General features: G+C 43.2%; 1 protein-coding gene across 2 annotated transcripts in view; it reads left to right on the forward strand.

Moving 5' to 3' along the window:
• ZZEF1 (zinc finger ZZ-type and EF-hand domain containing 1) overlaps window positions 1-19706 on the forward strand; it is a 77352-nt gene that overhangs the window by 27378 nt on the left and 30268 nt on the right. For both annotated transcript variants that reach the window (XM_034420908.3, XM_087889118.1), the window contains exons 16-29: window positions 1603-1733; window positions 2055-2125; window positions 3334-3448; window positions 10685-10844; window positions 11025-11146; window positions 11243-11365; window positions 12330-12496; window positions 13481-13562; window positions 13691-13892; window positions 15073-15221; window positions 16169-16409; window positions 17222-17301; window positions 18152-18245; window positions 19136-19628. In XM_034420908.3, coding sequence (XP_034276799.1) covers window positions 1603-1733; window positions 2055-2125; window positions 3334-3448; window positions 10685-10844; window positions 11025-11146; window positions 11243-11365; window positions 12330-12496; window positions 13481-13562; window positions 13691-13892; window positions 15073-15221; window positions 16169-16409; window positions 17222-17301; window positions 18152-18245; window positions 19136-19628 — 2230 coding nt within the window. The remainder of the gene's footprint in view (window positions 1-1602; window positions 1734-2054; window positions 2126-3333; window positions 3449-10684; window positions 10845-11024; window positions 11147-11242; window positions 11366-12329; window positions 12497-13480; window positions 13563-13690; window positions 13893-15072; window positions 15222-16168; window positions 16410-17221; window positions 17302-18151; window positions 18246-19135; window positions 19629-19706) is intronic.

The following is a 19706-nucleotide window of genomic DNA, read 5'->3' on the forward strand; positions in this document are numbered from 1 at the left end:
TCTTCCTTTAATATTATAATATGAGGCATTTATAGAGCAGGTTGGCTGGCAATTCTTTGAGGAGTTGTGGGAAAGGGAATGCACTTGCTATGAAATTCCTGGGAACAAGGATTTCATACTGATCCTTGATTCCATGACCGATACCTAATCTCAGATCCCAAGGTGACTGGCACTTGGAGTTGAATTTACTTTCTGTTTAGGGAAGGAGGAAAACTACTGTATTTTTTGGAGTATAAGACGCTCCAGACTATATGACGCACCTACCTTTTTTGGGGAGGGAAACAAGAAAAAAAAATCTGCCTCTGCCTCCCAGCAATTTTCCTCCTTGCAGCAAACAGCCTGCTTTAGTTTCATTTTCATTTTCATCACAGCCTGATTAGCACAAGAGGGGGAAAAAAATCTGCTTCCCAGCAATTTGCCTCCTTGCAGCAAACAGCGGAGGCCCACGCAGCAATAGGCAATGGCAGTCCCTGCAGCCTGAAACAGCTGAGGGTTGGGAGGCCGATCCAACCGACAATGAACTGCCTAATCAGGCTATGTTGAAGCTGAAATGGGCTGTTTGCTGTTTGCTGCAAGGAGGTAAATTGCTGGGAGGCAGAGGCCAAAGGGTGGGGGCCGAGAGGTGGGTGGGGCTACATTCTGTGTATAACACGCACCCAAATTTTCACCCTCTTAGGGGGAAAAACATGTGTCTTATACTCTGAAAAATACAGTAATTACCTGAAGTTCACCCATTTATAGTCTCCCTTTTAGCTTTTTATTGTGGTCAGTTCCTTCTTAACTGACAGAATTTTAAAAAAGCAGAACTTTGTTCATAAGAATATCTGTTAATCTTTATTTGAATTTCTATTTAATCTCCTATTTGCTGGAGACCAACCCTCATTTCATCCAGGTTGAATCCTCAGCCACTTCATATTAGCTGATTTCTTCTGGGGTGGGAGTTGTCATAGCGTCTTCCAGCCTTTTGCAGATATCACAAATTGGTACAGCTGCTGAAATTGTTGCATACAAATTGTGGACTGTAATTTATCCTCCCAAAACAAAGATACCCTTAATTGGTATCATCTTGATGGGTCTTAAAGAAAAGAGGAAATACAGATAGTCCTTGACTTACAACAGTTTGTTTAGTAACTGTTCGAAGTTACAACGGCACTGAAAAAAGTGATTTATGACCGTTTTTCACACTCATGACCCTTGTAGCGTCCCCATGGTCACGTGATCAAAATTCAAACATTTGGCAACTGGCTCATATTTATGACGGTTGTAACATCCCAGGATCACGCTATCCCCTTTTGCAATCTTCTGACAAGCAAAAGTCCATGGGGAAATCCAGATTCACTTATCTACTGTGTGTTACTAACTTAACAACTTCAGTGATTCGCTTAACAACCGTGGCAAGAAAGGTTGTAAAGTGAGGCAAAACTCACTGAGCAACTACTTCGATTAGCGACAGAAAGTTTGGGCTCAATGATGGTCGTAAGCCGAGGAGTATCTGTATGAGATGAGATTACAATAGAAGTTAGAATAGAAACAACAGGAAAAGGAATTGGAATTCAAAATGGTTTATTAGGTCAGCATATTTTTATCTTTTTTAACACACAGTTGTTAACAATGACAGTGAGTCCACACCGCTGAAGACTTTGAAGCAGGAAGTGACTAACACATTACTCAATGGAGCGGCCATCTTTTTCCCCCATAGACATATCAGGCGGGAGCAGCTCTTTGCAATGCTGGTATGTTGTATGGATCAGTGAAATGTAGCTTTTGTTGTATCTGTTACATAAAACTACTTTTTAAGATTAGATTCTTTAGATACATGCATCTTCTGTCCAATCTACCTCAACCTTCCTACCAGCAACATATTTTTATTGCTTGTAATTTTTATTAACTCTTTTATCTTGTACATGTTCATTGTAAATAACACTATCTAGTTAAGTAGATTCCGTCACTGCCATTTTGCATCTACCCGACAATCCTCTGAGGCTTATTTTTTCTGTTGCCAAAAGTGTATGTTTGAGAGATTTATTCTTAAAAAAGCCTTTTCTATTCTACAGAATAATATTACAGAGCAGAAACACAAGCCATCTGTGCAACTTACTTTCAAGTCACTTTGTGCTTATTTTAGGTAAGCAAACTAATCTTTGCATTTCTTGACTGAATTATCTCATTGGCATTTTTTTTTAACATTTTCAAATTGGCATTTTGTGGTATGAACCTGCAGATATCAGAATGAGATTGCTAGTTCAGGAAACAAAAAAAAAAAGAGGTTCATATAGGAACTTCATATGAATTACGGTACTTAAAAAGATAAACTGTGGCCATAAGGATTGAAAAACACATGACTCTATTTTATGCAGCCATTCATATGTTTGTTTTATTTTTTGTTTGTTTCTATCCCACCTTTATTATTTTTACAAATAACTCAAGGTGGCAAATATATTCAGCACACTTTCCTACTCCTATTGTCCCCACAACAACAAACCTATGAAGTAGGTTGGGTTGAGAGAGAATGACTAGCCCAAGGTCACTCAGCTGGCTTTCATGGCTAAGGCGAGACTTGAACTCACATTCTCTTATTTTCTAGCCTAGTGTGATAACCACTAGACCAAATTGGTTGAATGATAGGTCCTAGCACCCATTTTTATTGCTCATACTGGCTGTAATGGCTGACATTGAATTCTGCATTATCTGGAGCAGTTTTTCTCAATGGTGGCAATTTCCAGGTGTGTGCACTTCAACCCCCAGAATTCCACAGCCAGCATGACCATTGATAAGAATTCTTGCCGTTGAAATACATATGCCTGGAAGTGGCCATGGTTGGGGAACACTGATCTAAAGATTAACCAGTTGCCAATTCCAATTGTTTAAAAATGGATGTTCTAGAGCAGGGGTGTCAAACTAAAGGCCTGGGGGCCGGATCCATCCTGCAGGGTACTTAGATCTGGTCCATGGGGCCGCCCTGGAAACAACAAAGGACCGGCTTGCGGTGCTTCTGCCAACAAAAACAGGCTCCAGAGCTCTGTTTTCGACTGCCACAGCGTACGGCCCTCTCAAGCTCCGTTTTCACTGGCAGAGGGTTGCAGGAGGCCGTGGCAGGCGAAAATGGAGTTTGGAAGCCTGTTTTCTCTGGCAGAGCACTCGGGCCACCACAGCCTCCCCTCCCCCTCGAATGAGATCGAGCTGGTCATACCCACCCTGGCCACGTGCCCCTCCCCTCAGCTCCTGAGGGCAAACACAACCCTTATGCAGCCCTCAATGAAATCAAGTTTGGCACCCCTGTTCTAGAGTATTAGGTAATTAACAATATATTATTATGGAAATGTTCTTTGTCAGTGATCAGGATCCAGGTGGACTTCTGCTGTTACCAGATAAAGGAACTTCTGCAGATGTTGATGTTACTCAAGTGCTAACAGTGATGAAGACCCTCCTGATGGTGATGTCAAAAGAGGTTGTAGTTTTTAAAAATGTTTTTTTTCCATATAGAAGTGATAATTTATATATACACATTATTTCTGGGAAGTCTGTGAAAGCTACTTCTGACAATATGTTCCAATAGTTGCAGAACAGGTGTATCAGGTTTTTTTTTCCAATAAATACTCTTGAGGTGACAGTATTGATTGAATTTGCAGAAAATTACTGGTACATTTAATTACCAATAGAACTGGGTTTTTGTTAGTCATAAAACTAAAGCTGAACAGAAACTTTGTATGTGTTTAGTAATAAGCTCTGCTTGATATAGTAGCACTATTTTACACTATTTTTAAATTAAACCATCTATTGTAGATTGTGAAGTAATGGTGAAGTAAGGATGCCTAATTTTTCTGGGTGAAGTTTCACGTTTGACATTTGAGATCTGCATTAAGCATTGCCCTTCCCAAAATAGGAGAAAGAACCAGCAGAAAACTGATTTGGTTTCATTTAAAATTATATTTAATTATAATTACACATATTTGAAAGAACTATGACCAAGTTGAAATGGTAGATAGCCAGAAAACTGCTTTCATTTTGATTTCTGATTGGACATCAAGTTAAACTTAATGATTCAATGCTGCTTCATAGATTTTTATTTTAAAAAAAACAACCAAATAGCCATTTCCAGACTACTTATATGATGTTATCTCACCCACTTTATGATCCTCGATCCCTTCATCTCGTCAGGTTTGACTGTTGACTGCCAAAAGATTGTCTACCCTGCTTAATTATTCTTGATGTCACACTTAGACTTAAAATGGACATTGTCTTACCTGAACGTCCCTTCTGCGTAGCAGAGGGTCCAGCAGTCATTGCAGGGTTAACTTGTAGTTCCGGTGATGACTGAGTCTGCAATTTGTGAAGCTCCTCCCACATCCACTGGCTTCCCAGATTTCTGACAAGGGAGATTCTGCAGACCGAATAGCTGAGCTGGGAAAACCACAACAAAGAACAGAAAGAACCCCCACCACCACCATGAAACATGAAGACGAAGAAGAAGAAGAGAGGAGGAGGGGGAGGAGGAGGAGGGGGAGGAGGACCGGATAGGGTGGGGATGACTGCTGGACCCTCTGCTACGCAGAAGGGACGTTCAGGTAAGACAACGTCCATTCTACTATAGCGAGGGTCCAGCAGTCATTACAGGGACATGCCAAAGCAGAACCTCTATTGGGGGGGGACTACCAGTCTGAAAGAGAATCCCCTTGAAGCACCTGCTGCAAAACTCGGCGGCCAAAGGCCGCCTCCGCAGAAGCGTATACATCCAACTTATAGTGACGAATAAATGGAGAAGGGGAAGACCATGTGGCTGCCCGGCAAATATCCTCCAGGGATGCCTGAGTGGCCCAGGCCGCGGACGTGGCAGCACTACGAGTGGAATGAGCAGTGATCCGGGAAGGCACTGGCAATGCTTGAGCCTCGTAAGCAGAGGTAATAGTGGCCCTAAGCCACCGACCCAGGATGGGAGAGGAAACCCTCAGACCCATAGAGGAAGGTAGGAAAGAAACGAAGAGACTCTCTGAACGCCTGAACGAAGAAGTCCTCCTAAGGTAAATCTTGAGGGCTCTACGAACATCCAGAGTGTGCCAGGTCCATTCCCTATGATGAGAAGGGGAGGGACAGAAGTTGGGAAGGATGAGTTCCGAAGCTCTATGGAACGGCGAATTAACCTTAGGGATGAAGGAAGGATCTAATTGGAGAACCACTCGGTCCGAATGGAAGATGCAAAGGTCCGAACGAGAAGAGAGAGCTGCCAATTCAGAGATCCTGTGAGCCGAGGTTATGGCAACCAGGAAAACCACCTTATAAGAAAGGAACCGTAAACCCACCTGCCTCAAAGGCTCAAAGGGAGGACAGGTGAGGGCAGAAAGATCTTTGGGGAGATTCCAGGTAGGGTATCTGTGTAAAGTAGGAGGGCGAAGGTTAGAGGCCCCCCTGAGGAATTGCCTGATGAGTGGACGTCTGGAAAGGGGCAGGGAAGACCCACAAGACAAAATCGAGGCAAGGGCAGACACCTGTCTGTGCAGGGTGCTAGGAGCCAAACCTGAAGATAACCCAACTTGAAGGAACCCCAGGACCTGCTCTTCTGAGGCATCTAAAGCGACCAGGCCAGAGCGAGAGCACCAACGGCAGAAGGACAGCCAGGTGGAGTTGTAAATGCAGTTCGTGGAAGCCCAATGAGATGCCTGAAGGGTAGTTACGATGTCAGTCAAGAGACCTCAACTGCGGAAGATTTGCCGCTCAACCTCCATGTGGTTAGTTGAAGCCACTCGATGTCTGGATGTAGAAGGTCTCTTTGACTGAGAGCTCTCTTGTCTTGAGGAAGACGCCAAGGAGGAGCCACCGACAGAGCCACCAGGTCCGTGAACCAAGGACGGCGAGGCCAATGGGGGGCGATGATGATCAGCTCGGCCTCCTCGACGAGAAGCTTCTGGATGACCTTGGGAAGAATTGCCAACGGTGGAAAGGTGTACAGAAGCCCCGGTGGCCAGGGACTCTGAAGGGCGTCTACTGCTTCTACCCCCTGGTCTGGAAACCGCGAGAAGAACCTGCTCGTCTTATGATTCTTGCTGGAGGCGAACAGGTCGACAGCTGGAGCCCCGAACCGTCGGGAGATCTGGCGGAAGATGGCTGGTTGAAGACGCCACTCGCCCTGGTCCACTGTGGCCCTGCTGAGAAGATCTGCTCGCACATTCGCTGCTCCAGAGATGTGGGTGGCTCTGATGGATTCCAGGTGTTTCTCCGACCATAGGCCCAGCAGGTCGGACTCCTCCATCAGACGTTATGACTGTGTTACCCCTAAGCGATTCACGTGGGCCTTCGCTGCTACGTTGTCTGTCCTGACTAGAACGTGACTGCCCTCCAGCTGGTCCTGGAATGTCCTCAGAGCTAAGTGGATGGCTCTGAGCTCCAACCAATTGATACCGTTGGATAGATCGGCCTGGCTCCAGCGGCCCTGAGCAAAGAGGTTCCCCAAGTGTGCATCCCAGCCAAAGAGACTGGCATCGGTGGTCAAGACCAACAGAAGAGGTTCCCTGAAAAAATGTACCTTGGATAGGGCCGGAGACATCCACCAGGTTAGAGAAAGAAGAACTTTGGGTGATAGCCGAACTAGGGTGTCGGAAGAACTCATGAGGGACCATTGAAAAGGTAGGAGGAACCACTGCAGAGCCCTGCAATGGAGACGGGCCCAAGGGATGATCCCTATACAGGGCACCATCTTCCCGAGAAGCTGCGACAGCTGACGCACTGGAACTGGCTGTCCTAGAGAGACCTGCCCGACCAGGGACCGCAAACTGATCAGGCGCTCTTGTGACAGATAAACCTTGCCCTGGATGGAATCTATTATGGCCCCCAGATGTTGAATACGAGTCGTCGGTACCAGGTGGCTCTTGGCCTCGTTGATTGAGAAACCGTGACTTTTCAGGACCTGAATGGTGGTGAGCAGGTCCTGATGCGCTAACTTCTCTGAGCCGGACTGGATCAATAGATCGTCCAGGTAAAACTCGATCCGAATGGGAACCGCTCGGAGGGAGGCTGCTAGCGCTGCCATCAATTTGGTGAACACTCGGGGAGCCAAGGAGAGTCCGAATGGAAGAGCCCGGTACTGGTAATGACGAGACGCTAGACAAAAGCGAAGAAATTTGCGATGGGCCAAACAGATGGGAACGTGAAGATACACCTCCGTCAGATCGATAGACGTGAGGACGTCTCCCTCCCTGATGGATTCTAGGATGGATTGAAGAGATTGCATTTTGAACCAACGGTAGATTATGCGACGGTTCAGGGACTTCAGGTCGAGAATGGCCTCCAACCCCCCGATGACTTCTGGACGAGGAACAGGCGGGAGTAGAACCCCTGTCCTCTTTGGTCTACTGGAACTGGTTCGATGGCCCGGATTTGAAGGAGGTGCGCCACCGCCTCCTCCAGTAGAAGCCGTTGAGACCTGTTCCGCGAGAGAGGGACCTGGAGGAATCTTGTGGGGGCGGAGTGGATAGAAATTCTAAAGATAGTCCCTGGGAGACCGTCCCCCTGACCCAGGCATCCGAGGTCGATGCCTCCCACTGGCTGGCAAAGAGCGCCAGGTGGCCTCCTATGGGAGGGTCGGGCAAAGAGTCAGCGAAACCTGTGGGAAGAACGACCCCTCCCCCCTCTGAAAGATTTGCGACCTTGGCCGCGGAATCCAGGACCCGATTGTCTGTGCTGGGATCTATCTTGCCTGGTAGATTGAAATCTCTGGGACCTGGAGGAAGGAAAACTCGAGGGGGGGTTCCGAAAGGGCCGAAAGGAAGAATGGGAAGGGCGACCTTCTGACCTTCGGGACAAGCTAGGCAGGACCTTCCTCTTATCCTTGGATTCGATAAGCAAGGCCTCAAGAGGACGACCAAAGAGAAGGTTCCCCGAATATGGGGAAGATGCCAAACGCCACTTATTCTTAGTATCAGCCTGCCATTGTGAAGCCAAAGGAGGCGGCGAGAAGTGATGCTGGAACCAATGGATTTAGCTGCAAATCTGGAGGCGTTAGGAGTGGCATCTGCAGAATACTCCAGAGCCACTATAATTTTATTGATATCCTGGTGAGCCCTAGTATCAGACAAAGGTAAGCGACCCTGCAGTTGTCTAACCCACATAAGGGTAGCCCTGTTAAAGAAAGAGGCTGCCGAAGAAGCCCGAACGGCCCATGGTGCAGCTTGGTGAGCCTTAGTCAGGGAGTGCTCTAGATGCTCGTCTCCAGGACGGAGGCCTTCCTCCGGAGGGCCTGTGAGCACTGAAGAATTAGATAGAGCCACAATAGGAGGATCCACTGTTGGAACCTGCAAAATTGAAGAGATGATAGAATCCAGATTATAAATGCGTCTGTCCACCGAACTAGGATTAGGCCCAGAAACTGGGGCAGACCATTGTCTAGTAATAACATCCTTAAACATCTTGGGACCTGGGATTTCCTCCATTTCCAGAGGAAACAGTTCCTCAAATAGGGAAGAGGAGGCCCCTGCTTCCACCCCCGAAGAGTCAGGCTTCTGTGAAGGGAGACCCAGGCTAGTGGTTAATTTAGCCTTGTGGAGAAGGGAGCTGAAAACCTGAGACTTAAATAACCCAACGAATGAAGGTTGATCAGGAGAAAGATCTTCAGCATCAGATAAACCAGGCTCATCTAGCTCCTCCCCCACAGCAGACCCCTGACCGGCATAGGTTCCAGAAAAATCCTGCTCTTGTGCCTGTTCAAGGTCAGCAGAACCCTGAGCGAGTGAAGCCCCATGAGTCCTGGCCCGTTCTGAAACCCAAGATCCAGTTCTGCGTTGCATTTCTGCAGCAATGCCCCGTTGCACAGCTGCTTGAATAAGGGCTGCTAAATCAAGAGGTTGGCTAGGAACCATCCCAGAAGGAGGAAGAGAAGCCTCTCCCTGGGTGGCAATAGGTTCAGGAGGAGACTGAACTGGCTCCTGTTGAGGAGTTAAAACTGGAGCCTGAGGGGCCACCTGAGGGGAAGCTATAACCTGAACCACAGGAAAAATATGGGGAGGTGGAGGAGAATGCTGAACAGCCCCAAAAAGAGCACTAGCCTTAGCTTGAGAAGGAGGAAATGTGCTGACATCTGGAGACCAGGAAGCCATTGCAGGCTGATCAGGAGAAGCAATAGGCTCCACAGCAGAAGCCTCCATGGCCTGAGACTGGAGAAACTCCCCTCTAGTGGCCTGCTGAACCGCTTTCTCAACTGCCCCTTCCAGGGACTTATGTCTTTGAGCCTCCACCCTTTCACTAGATCGAGACCCTTTCTAAGCAGGCTGGGCTTTGGAAGCAGAAACCTTGCTCCTTTTAGAATGTCCCGAATCCGAACGGGTAGATGAGGAAATTGAGGGCTGAGATGGAGCTGGTCTCTTAGAAGGGCGAGAGGGAGGCTTGGAAGCCATAGAAAGGCTTGGCCTGAAGCGGCTGGAAAGAGGTTAAATTCCTGTGCCGGCACTCAGTGGAGTATAGACCAAAATGGCCCCCACAAAGGAAAAAATGGCCGCCACCACAAAGGAAAACAAAATGGCCACCGCCACAAGGGAAACAAAATGACCGCTGCCACAAGGAAAACCAAAATGGCCACCGCCACAAGGAAAACCAAAATGGCCACCGCCACAAAAAACTACTAAAACTCCACAAGGCAAGGCTCCTTTAAAGGTGTGTGTGTGGGGGGGGGGGAACGCCCAAAAAACCTCCGAAGCGAGCCAGAACAGGCTTACCAAGCTCCAGTGCTGCCTGCAAAGACCTCTGGAGAAGCCTCACCCGGACCGCTGATTCTCCAGGCCTGCTGAGTTCAGAGTAAGCCACAGCCAGCAAGCGTATGGAGCAACACCCCAGGGACGCCAAATTGGGTCTGCCAGCCTGCCGACCCACCGCAGTAAAAGCGGTCCTCAGCGGAATGGGTGTGAGCCTGTCTCGCTGGAGAAAGCAGAGCTCAACCAGGTCCCTGGGAGCTCTGCAATCCTGCAAAGAAGTAAAGAAACTAACTACCAAAAGGAATTATTATCTAAATTAAAGAATAATTCCCAGCTCAGCCAAAATAGGTCTAACCAGAACTACTGAGTCTGAGATCTGGGAAGCCAGTGGATGTGGGAGGAGCTTCACAAATTGCAGACTCAGTCATCACCGGAACTCCAGGTTAACCCTGTAATGACTGCTGGACCCTCACTATAGTAGAAAGTACAGTTTCTGTTATGTTAATGCAGTGAAAAATAATAAATGGGGGAAAATGTGATGTTGAATACCCATTCCTCCAGTTAGTTAGTTAATTCTAATTTAGGAGTGGCAGCTCACAGTTAATATCCCCTAAGACTTAATTTGCACCTGGCATACTTTTTGAGAAAATGGGACTGAAATTTTTGGATACAGATTTCTTGTGGGGGACCTTAAGGGATTGAAATTATATCCCTTAAAAACCCTGGAACCCTTCCCCAAATCTATCTGAGAGGTGCTAATTTTGAGGCAAGGATTAAAAGGCAGGCAATATTAAAGCACTGGTTGTGTTTCTTAAATTCTCTAAAACCCCAGGAAGCAGGGGAAAATATCTGAAAAGTATCTATCTGCTCATTGGTTCCATACCTCTTCTGGTCCCCAAGTAGAAAATGTGATCCCGCTTAGGCCAAGAAAAGGGTGTGTATTTTATTCTAGTTGCTTCATTTTTAGTTTTGATTTCTAACAGCTTTGAACTTAACTGATTTTTCCCCAGTGTGAAATGTTGATGAAGGACATTGTCTTGCAAGATACTGGCCCTGTTCTCTCATCCTTATTCTGGTCAGTACAAGGTAGCCTCCTGTCTTGGTGTTATTTGCAACTTAAAGGCAGTGATGCAGCATCTAAACGTCTTGCCAAAGAAATCCTTACAAAATGTGAGTAATGTATCTGAGGTAATAATCATAAGTACTCACCAACAATTTTACGATGTATGTGTCAGTCTGTTTGAAAATGAAAAGAGATGTAATCCAATATAGTTAGTGGGCACCCAGTGACAGAATCTTGTTGCTGATATTTCCTTTAACTGTTGCCTTGTGCTCTTTTTTTTTGTCTAGATGTGCAACAGTTCCTATCAAATATTAAGATGATTTTAGAGTCTCTCCTATCTCAATACGGTGTGAAAACCACTGTGGAAAAATTAAGCAACTCTGTTTTTGCCATGGTAGTCCGTCAGATGGTGAGTAGCTGAATGAGTTCCTACAGCAGTTGCCTTTTTTCAGTTTGGTGCCTCTTTTTGTAAGTGTTAACATCAGATGTGTTGTCTATTCCCTAGATGATCTTTCTGCAGGATTTCTGCATTTTAGACATCCCCCATGGGAGCCTCCTGCAGGATGTTGGCACATTGACAAAATTATTGAATGATCTGTCTGCAGAGTCTGAAAATTGTCCAAATAAGGTAACCTGACAGAAAAAAAATTACAAATGTTTAACAATATTTCATTTTTTGATTAAATGCTGGGACTGTAATACTAACACTGTGGATAAGAAGTCATAGTGAAGCTCTTAAGTAGATTGCAGGCATCTGGGTATTTAGGAAATTCTTATCTTCATTTGGAACACATTCTTCTGGTATCTCAGCTTTTTGGTTACCTGTTCCATTCCAGGATCTGTTGTAAAATGCTGATAGGCTGTTAAAAGATATTAAGACCAGGATAATATATGGAGTACATTCCTGGGAGTTCAGAGACATAACCTGAGATTCTGGGACGAAGTGTGAAGTAGTCGCTCATATGTTAAATAAGGAGTGACAGACCCAGTTTCTAGTTTATTCTGAATCATAGAATCTCCTGGGGCCCATCAGGTTTTTTTTCCAGTTCAACCTACCTCATGCTAATATTATAATGGGGAAAAATAGGAAGAGTGAGCACTTTGTAAATTTTACCAAACTCTGAATGAAAAGATAAGTATCCAAAAAATAAGTGTCTATTGTAGCTGGAGTAGCACTGAGAACTCTGTTTTTATTCAGTCATTAAATGAGTCTTAGCTCTGTATTGCTCTATTTTTACAACTATGGTACTTGTGGCTGATATTTCTCTGTCCTGCTTAAAGCATGTGTCAAAATCTGTAAAACATCACAGAGGCTTCACTTGAATTACAGATTTCTAGGCTCTGACATATGAAAATGTGTTGTTAATCAGCTTAGGAAAATCCAATTTTGAAAGTCAGATACAGCTTTTAAATTAGAGAAACAGATCCCTGAGTGATCAGGCCCATAACTATCAGACAAATCAGGATCTAAAGTGAGGGTCTGGATTAATTTTCCGTGTGCCCATTGCATAAGTAGTCACAATTGTTTTCTAGAGAAAGCTTCAGAGAGTTAACTAATACCTGCTCCTCCTTTGTGGTTTTATTTGTGTCAGATGGGTATAGAAAGCTGGCAGCAGGAGCAGCCAGTGGTACTACGAACATGGACAACAGAATCTCCCCATAACTATGATAACAACTGCCATGATGTTACTGTCTTCTTGTGCCCAGGAGCAACTTCCTTCGAAGTTGAATTTGACGAAAGATGTGAAACAGAGAGGAGGCAAGTTGATCAATCCTGTATTAACATTTTTTGATTGTCATTTCCTTTTGGCCTTATTAGCTGCATTCTTGAAGCTACTGGAAAAAAGAGGTGGTTCTTAGATTGTTTAGGTAAGACCAGTTCTAGGACTCTGCTTCATCAAGAGTCAGAAATTTTGAATCTAGAACCAAATGTAAGAAGACAAATGGATGGTTTTGAACAATAACATTTTCCTCACACGTTATAACTTCTCCCATATATTGTGGTAGTCAGTTTCTTGTAGGGATTGCAGTTTATTGCATCCAAGTGGTAACTTACCTGTAATAGTAAGTGACATCTTCAATTTAATCTAGTTAAAAACTGTGGGATATTGACTAGGGTGCTTGTAGAGGGCAGAGGCAATGGCCTTGAAGAACAGGAGGAAGAGCTGCTACCAGGCAATGTCTATAGAGGTTCTCAATCGTCTCATGGTTGTCCCAAAGGTGATTTTTCAAAAGGCAATTGGGCTTTCTTGGTTTTTTCCTTGAAAACGTTTCTGTTTTCCTCCAAGAAGCGAAATATTTTCAAGGAAAAAAAAACAAAGTCCAGTTGCTTTTGAAAAGCATCTTTGGGACTACAAGGCAATGGTCAAATAAAAGAGGCCTGAGCTCAGGCCAGGAATAAAACATGACGAAACATCTCCGATCACTTCCTAATTTGTAAAAAACAAAACCCAGAACTCACTTGGCAACTTTTCAGCAACATTCTTGGGGAGAGTAGGCTTTCTGCTATCCTGCTAGTGGAGCCTTCTGCCCGCTATGTAACTCCCTTCTCCATGTCAACTTTCTGTTTTCTTTCAGCATCATAATGGGTCTTCTTCTCTTCAGCAGCATTGGTGGCCAATATCTATAATAAAGACATTGTCTCGTGGCTCAGTTGCATGCCTTTTTTTCCAGATTAATCACAGGGGTGCCAAAATTAGCCCATTTAAAACCTGTTCTTTTAATCTGTTCAAAAAAATTGTAGGTATGATTATCTGGAATTTACTGATGCCAAAGGCGCCAAAACTCGCTACGATACCAAAGTTGGCACAGATAAGTGGCCCAAGGTGAGTAATCTCCAGATTCTAAGCAAGAAATTCATATTGATGTCGTTCCTATCCCTGATATCTGATCTTAACTTGTTCTTCTGACCTGTTAACACCTACAAAAATCTGGTTGTTTTATTGTTCTGTAGAAAGTGACCTTCAAAACTGGTCCTCGGTTGCAGTTTCTCTTTCACTCTGATAGCAGTAATAATGAGTGGGGCTACAAGTTCTCTGTCACGGCCTATGGATTGCCTGATGTTGACATTTCTTGGGTCCTGGATTTGCATCTTCTTGTGGCCAAGTTAATGGGGCGCCTCGCCTCACAGAGTATGGTGTTAAAATCTTCACAGGGTGAGTCATTAATAGTTTAAATTTCTTCATTTTCACATTCTTGATGGTTTTATAGATGGGAGAGGAATGAGATATGAGACAGCCGAAAATTATTGCTGACTTGCAATTTTTAAGCAATGTGCTTTAAAACAAATACTCAACATCAGAGCTGAATTTGTCGTTTGTCTAAATTCATTTAAAACTTCTGTGTTTCCATATCCCACCCACTCATTTATTCTAAAAGGATTATCTTGTCTGAAGTGCATCCCTCTCTCCCTCCCTCTCCATTCCCCCCCACTCTCTCTCCCTCCCTCCCTGAGTTGTAAGCCTTGCTGGGGGATACTTCATCCTGACAAAAAAGGAACAAATAATAATTTTGCTAGAAAGTGGATTAGAATAGGGATAACTATCCTCTGGTGCTTTACTTTTCTTTAGCCACTATAGTTCCCCAAAGAAGTATTGGTCTGACATGAAATCCAAGATCCAACAAAAAGAGCACCATAACCTATGTCTGTAGAGATTCTCAGTCATCCAGCTCATAGTTGTCCCAAAGGTGCTTTTTCAGGAGGCAACTGGACTTTCTTGTTTTTTCTCTTGAAGACGTTTCCTTTGGGACAGCCATAACCTGGATGACTGGGAATCTCTACAGACATTTTAGCTATACAATTTGGGACGAACACCCTTTGAATGGTGTGAGAGCAGGAATGGATTTCCAGAGGAAAAAATTGCAAACTACAGTAACCAGGAGCAATACTTAGGTGACCCTGAGGATACAGATAAACCTCCAAGTGCTTCAATGACCCTCTAAAAGGATGCAAATTACCAGCTGCCTGCAAGGAATATAAATCCTTCTATTCCCCACTATCCTGTTAGAGTTGAAGAAGCTTCTTGGATGAGAAGTGAAACATCTTCAAAAGAAAAAACAAGAAAGTTCAGTTGCCTCCTGAAAAAGCACCTTTGGGACCATAACCTATGGCAACAATAAATGCATATATTGAGAGTCTCAGAAGGAATGGGAACAAGGGTGCAAAGAGGGCCAATTTCTAACATTTATATGTATTGGCTAGCTTTTATAGTGAATTTACTTTTCGTTTTCTACCTTGTAGAAATCTTTATAAATACAGATTACAAACTATAATTTTAAAATATATTAAATTTGATAAAGCCTCTACTATTCTAACTTAGTGTTTATTCTCCTCAGGAGTAGGAAGTGAAATAGAATTGCCTCCTACAGAAGCAACGGCTGTTCTTAACTCTCCTTTATGGAAACCTGTCTTCCGGCATCGGATGCGTTCTGAGCAAATGCCAGTAGACAGAAAACAAAGCCAAACTGAACAGGAAAATAAAAAGGTATTTTTTAAGGTTGGAGGCTTACACTTAGTAACACCAATTCAGAGAGCCTTTTGATCATTTTCCCTCCTTCTTTTCTGACAGCTGTTATATAATTCAGGGACAGGAATGCTGTGCCACAATTTACCACATTTTGTATCAGAAACAAGTGATCAAGACTAAAGATGGGATCAGATAGAGTTTGGATTAAAAGATGCTTAACATCTGTCTGAGAGCAGCTGTAATTAGGCTAGATTTCATTTGTGGCAGTAGGAGGAATCTCTTTTTTTCTACCCTAATTTTAGCATTTCTTCAGAGTTCTTGTTCAGTTGTCATGTAATCTTTGTTTTTGTGAACATTCTTTCACTTCCTTGCCTGGAATACTTAGGCTAATACAGTAGAGTGCTGAACTATAGATCAAACCAAGGATTTATTCATACAATATCTACTTTTCAAAAATAATTTGAAATTTTAGGATTTTTATAAGAAATTGCAAACCCACAAAACAAAGAGTGCTGAGATCATACAGATTTATCTCTCAGGGTTTTATTTCCTTTAATAAATTGTGGCATTGTTACTGATACTTGAATAACCTAGTTGAAATCTTGGCTAGCTTGCTGATTTTTCCTTCTCATGGTAAAGGCAACCATCCGCAGACCCCATAAGCAGAATATAAGACTTTCTGTCTAATTCCATTTCAGTTAGGGAAGTGAAAAATGGATTTTTAGGATTAATGGTCCTTTTTTATTAATCTAAATAGGATACCTTCTTTTTTTTACTTTCTTATTTAAAATTATTTTAACTGCATCTAAGTTAAGTTTTTACTCAATCTGATTAAAAGTTTTTATGACATTTGTTTTAATGTTCACAGATAGATCTTATCATGCTTATAGAATTAATTTTTAGAGGCTTTGAGTTGGGTTGAAGTAGAAGTTAATGCCGGTATCTCTTCTGATGTTCTTTTTTAGGCAGTCAACTCAGATGCCAACTGCTGCCATAATTTTCTCCTTGAGTTCTCAAAGTCAGATCCTACCCAGGAGTTCTGTGGGCCAAATTCTGAACTTTTCAAAGGACTCTTACAGGCATGTAATAAACAGGCTCCAAAGACAGATATAGTTGCTGGTTCCACTATCGATCAAGCTGTCCAGTCTACATTTGCTGCTTTGGTGTATCTCTCTCCAGATTTGTATGGGAAGCTGCAAAAATATGGTAACTTCTACATTAGTGAATATTTACTCATAAGAAAGACTGCTGCTCTTATTATATAGCAGCCTTCTGTGGCATGATGTCCTCCACATGTGCTGGACGATAGTGAACAGTCAGAGGTTGTGACAGTTGGAGGATTATGGGAACTGTAGCCTAGCAAATTAACAGGTCATCAGGATGGGAAAGTTGTTATTTGAAATTCACCAGTAAAGTACAACTTGCATATTTTTTCAAATAATATTTGATCTTGACATACATCACTTTATATACAAGGAAAACCTGAAGCATATGCTTCAGGAATCAGTAGTGTTACCGGCAGGGAAGGAGTACACAAATTAATTTTTCCTTGGAAGCTTAGTATAAGAAACCATTCTTTTGAAAATTCTCCTGTGAATGTTTTGAGATATGTTCAATTTCCAAGGCACCATAATGGGGTATCATATTTGATTGGGATGCATATGCAAGCTGTGATTTTTCTACCTCAAAAATGGCAGACCCTTTGATATCTTGGGTGATCCCAGTCTTCTTAGAAGACAGAGATGTTGGGTTGTAACACATTCTGGTCCTTCATGTAATCAGATGAAAGGGGAAGACATATATTCCTAAAAGTACTGTAAAGTTATAGACCAAGATGGTTGGGAATTCTGGACATGGTAGAAAGGTCAGTTCACTATTTTCTCCTCAGCAAAGTTTTGCCATCTCTTTAAAAAAGATCTAGAAAGATTTTGCACCTTGTATGAAGGATGTGCCTTGTTCTTTGACTGATTTAGGCTAAAAGAATCTGTCTTCTTATCTCCATCTTTTTGCCCTTGCAGTGAATAGTGGTGGCAAAAATCCTTTAAGTGAAGAATTTGCTCAAGTATATTTGCTGGCAGATGGGATCAGAATATGGATGGTAAGATGTCTGCTAAGTGTTATCATATATTCCTCATTTACTAAGTGGGTCACAGAGTTGATCTGTTTTGGAGCTGTTCAGAATTGGTCAGACATTGTTTAAATGTTTGAGTATCTCTCTTTAATGCTCTGCTTGAGCATGAATCAGCTTTTCTTTTATGGGGCAATTAATTAATCCTGCATAACTCATTTCTCATGGAATTGATCAACATCTGTGCAGATTGTATCCCTAAACAGGTGTGGGCTCCCAAATAACCTTTCATTTAAAAGTAACATAAAATCTTGCTACTCGACATCAGAGGTTCCCAACCCCCAGTCCGCAGCCCATTGTGGAACTGGGCTAGGCAAGCAGCGGGCAAGCATGTGAATATATGATGCTGTATTGGTGGAAGTGGCGGGCACGCACAAAACCACGCCCTCTCCCCCATTGCCGCTTCCATTCCACGGAACCAGAATGGTTGAGGACTGCTGCTTTACATGTTAGGGAGCATGTTTAGTGGGTGCTATCTCTCCCAAGTATACTAACTGATGAGTTACTGATATCCTTTCTTGTGCAAGAAATGACATGAAAATTATGTTGTTAACCCATTGATCCAACTATGGGTCATATACTTCCGGATGCAATCTGACTTCCAAAGACATGAACTGATCATTTTCAAACTTAGTAGTCCGTGGTCTATAAACTGTCCATTCTGATGTTTTTCTAGGATATTTTTTTTAAGTTGTGGACTTATAATACAATTCCATTGATCTGTTGATCTCCACTCATTGTGAGGAAATATGTTTGTGGAGATGTCATCTGAGCAAGGCAAATGTGAAACTCATTCTTTTTTAAACTCTCTTTTCTGCAGCTGGAAATGAAGCAGAAATTCCTTATGGGCCAGAGAAGTAATGGGGAGGAGCAGCAGGCTACTGAGATGAGCGAGGTAAACCCAGAATGTCTTGGTAAGTGTCTTTTTGCACGTGCCTCTTTTTGCAATCCTATTAGTTATTATAATATGTCCATTTTCCAAAGAACTTCTTGAAGAACATTTGTCTTTCTCACAAAAAGTCCAAAAGCGGCTTCATTATCAACTTACCACTCTCTTTTAAAATACAACCAGATACTTCTTCATTCGGTACTTCACCCTCTTTTCTATAAACCCATCTCTCAATCTTTAGCTGTCCTTAATCAGCAAAAATCCATTAAAAATTAGCCAGAAACATTCACAGACATTTCTATATATTATAATTGCAGAAATAACAAAATACTTACCTGTATCTGTAGAAAGCCTCTCTTTAACTGAACAACAAATTATAATCCAAAAATTGCATTAGAAATGAGAAAAGTAGGTTCTAGTGTCCATAAATTGGGGTACGAACTTGAGGGAAGGCCCTGTCTCCCTATTGCTCACTTTATCAGCTGATTGAGGAAACCTCAATTGACTAGCTTTTCTGTCTCTCGGTAGTCCCAAGGTCTTGTTGCCCACTGGGGCTGTGTTTGAATTGCACCATCCAGGCTCACCATCAGTTTGCCATTTTCTGGATTGACAAAACAGTGCACTGATATACTTGAGGCCAACCCTGAAATTTCAGAAGAACTCACCCAAGGCATTATTCTAATAGCTACTTTAATGTGTGTGAAATTTGTATTGCTTTTTTATAGTCTGCATTAGTCATTCATTCATTCATTCATTCATTCATCCATTCATTTCTTTCATTCACTTGGAAATGCTGTATTCCAAAGGTGGGTGTTCCAGTTTTCTAAACAAAAAATGGAAGACTGGTCTGAGATTCTGGGGTGCAGAGTGTTGCTTGTGTTATTCTTACAAAACATACATTGCCTTCCATTGTAGCCCAGCAGTGTATCCAGAAAAGTCTTCTGTTGCTGAATTTTTTGCCTATACGGGCCAAGACTGAAGGTCTTAACTCTGATCACCTGGAGGACCACGGGCAAGGCCTGAATGGTAAACGCCATAGGACAAGTTCTGTAATAGAAGCAGATTTCCAAGCCTCACATCCATCACCTGCTTGTGAAGCAACTGGTTTTCCTTTCCCGGAGGGAGGTCAAAACTCTGAACCTAAGAAAAAACAAGGGCCCGATTCCCCACAGAGGGAACTGGCTTCAGCATCCCAAAGTAGTTCCCTGGAAAAAAACTCAGAGCCAGAAGAAACCTTGTCCCCACCTTCTACCCCTACCCGCAAGCCTCCATTCAGCCGTGGACGGCTAAGACTCCTCTCCTTCCGTTCAATGGAAGACTCTAAACCTGCACCCAGCATAAAGGAAAAATATCCCATCTTGAAAGATATATTGGATTTCATTAAAGATCGGTCTCTTTCCCATGAAAGGTGAGCCAAAATGTACCCTGGATGCAAATCTGTGCATAGGGCTGATTGTATTTTCTGCTTTAGAGTTCTAGGAGTGGA

Source organism: Pantherophis guttatus, chromosome 1 (assembly GCF_059756535.1).
Source record: "Pantherophis guttatus breed Tessera chromosome 1, ASM5975653v1, whole genome shotgun sequence".
Lineage (NCBI taxonomy): Eukaryota > Metazoa > Chordata > Lepidosauria > Squamata > Colubridae > Pantherophis > Pantherophis guttatus.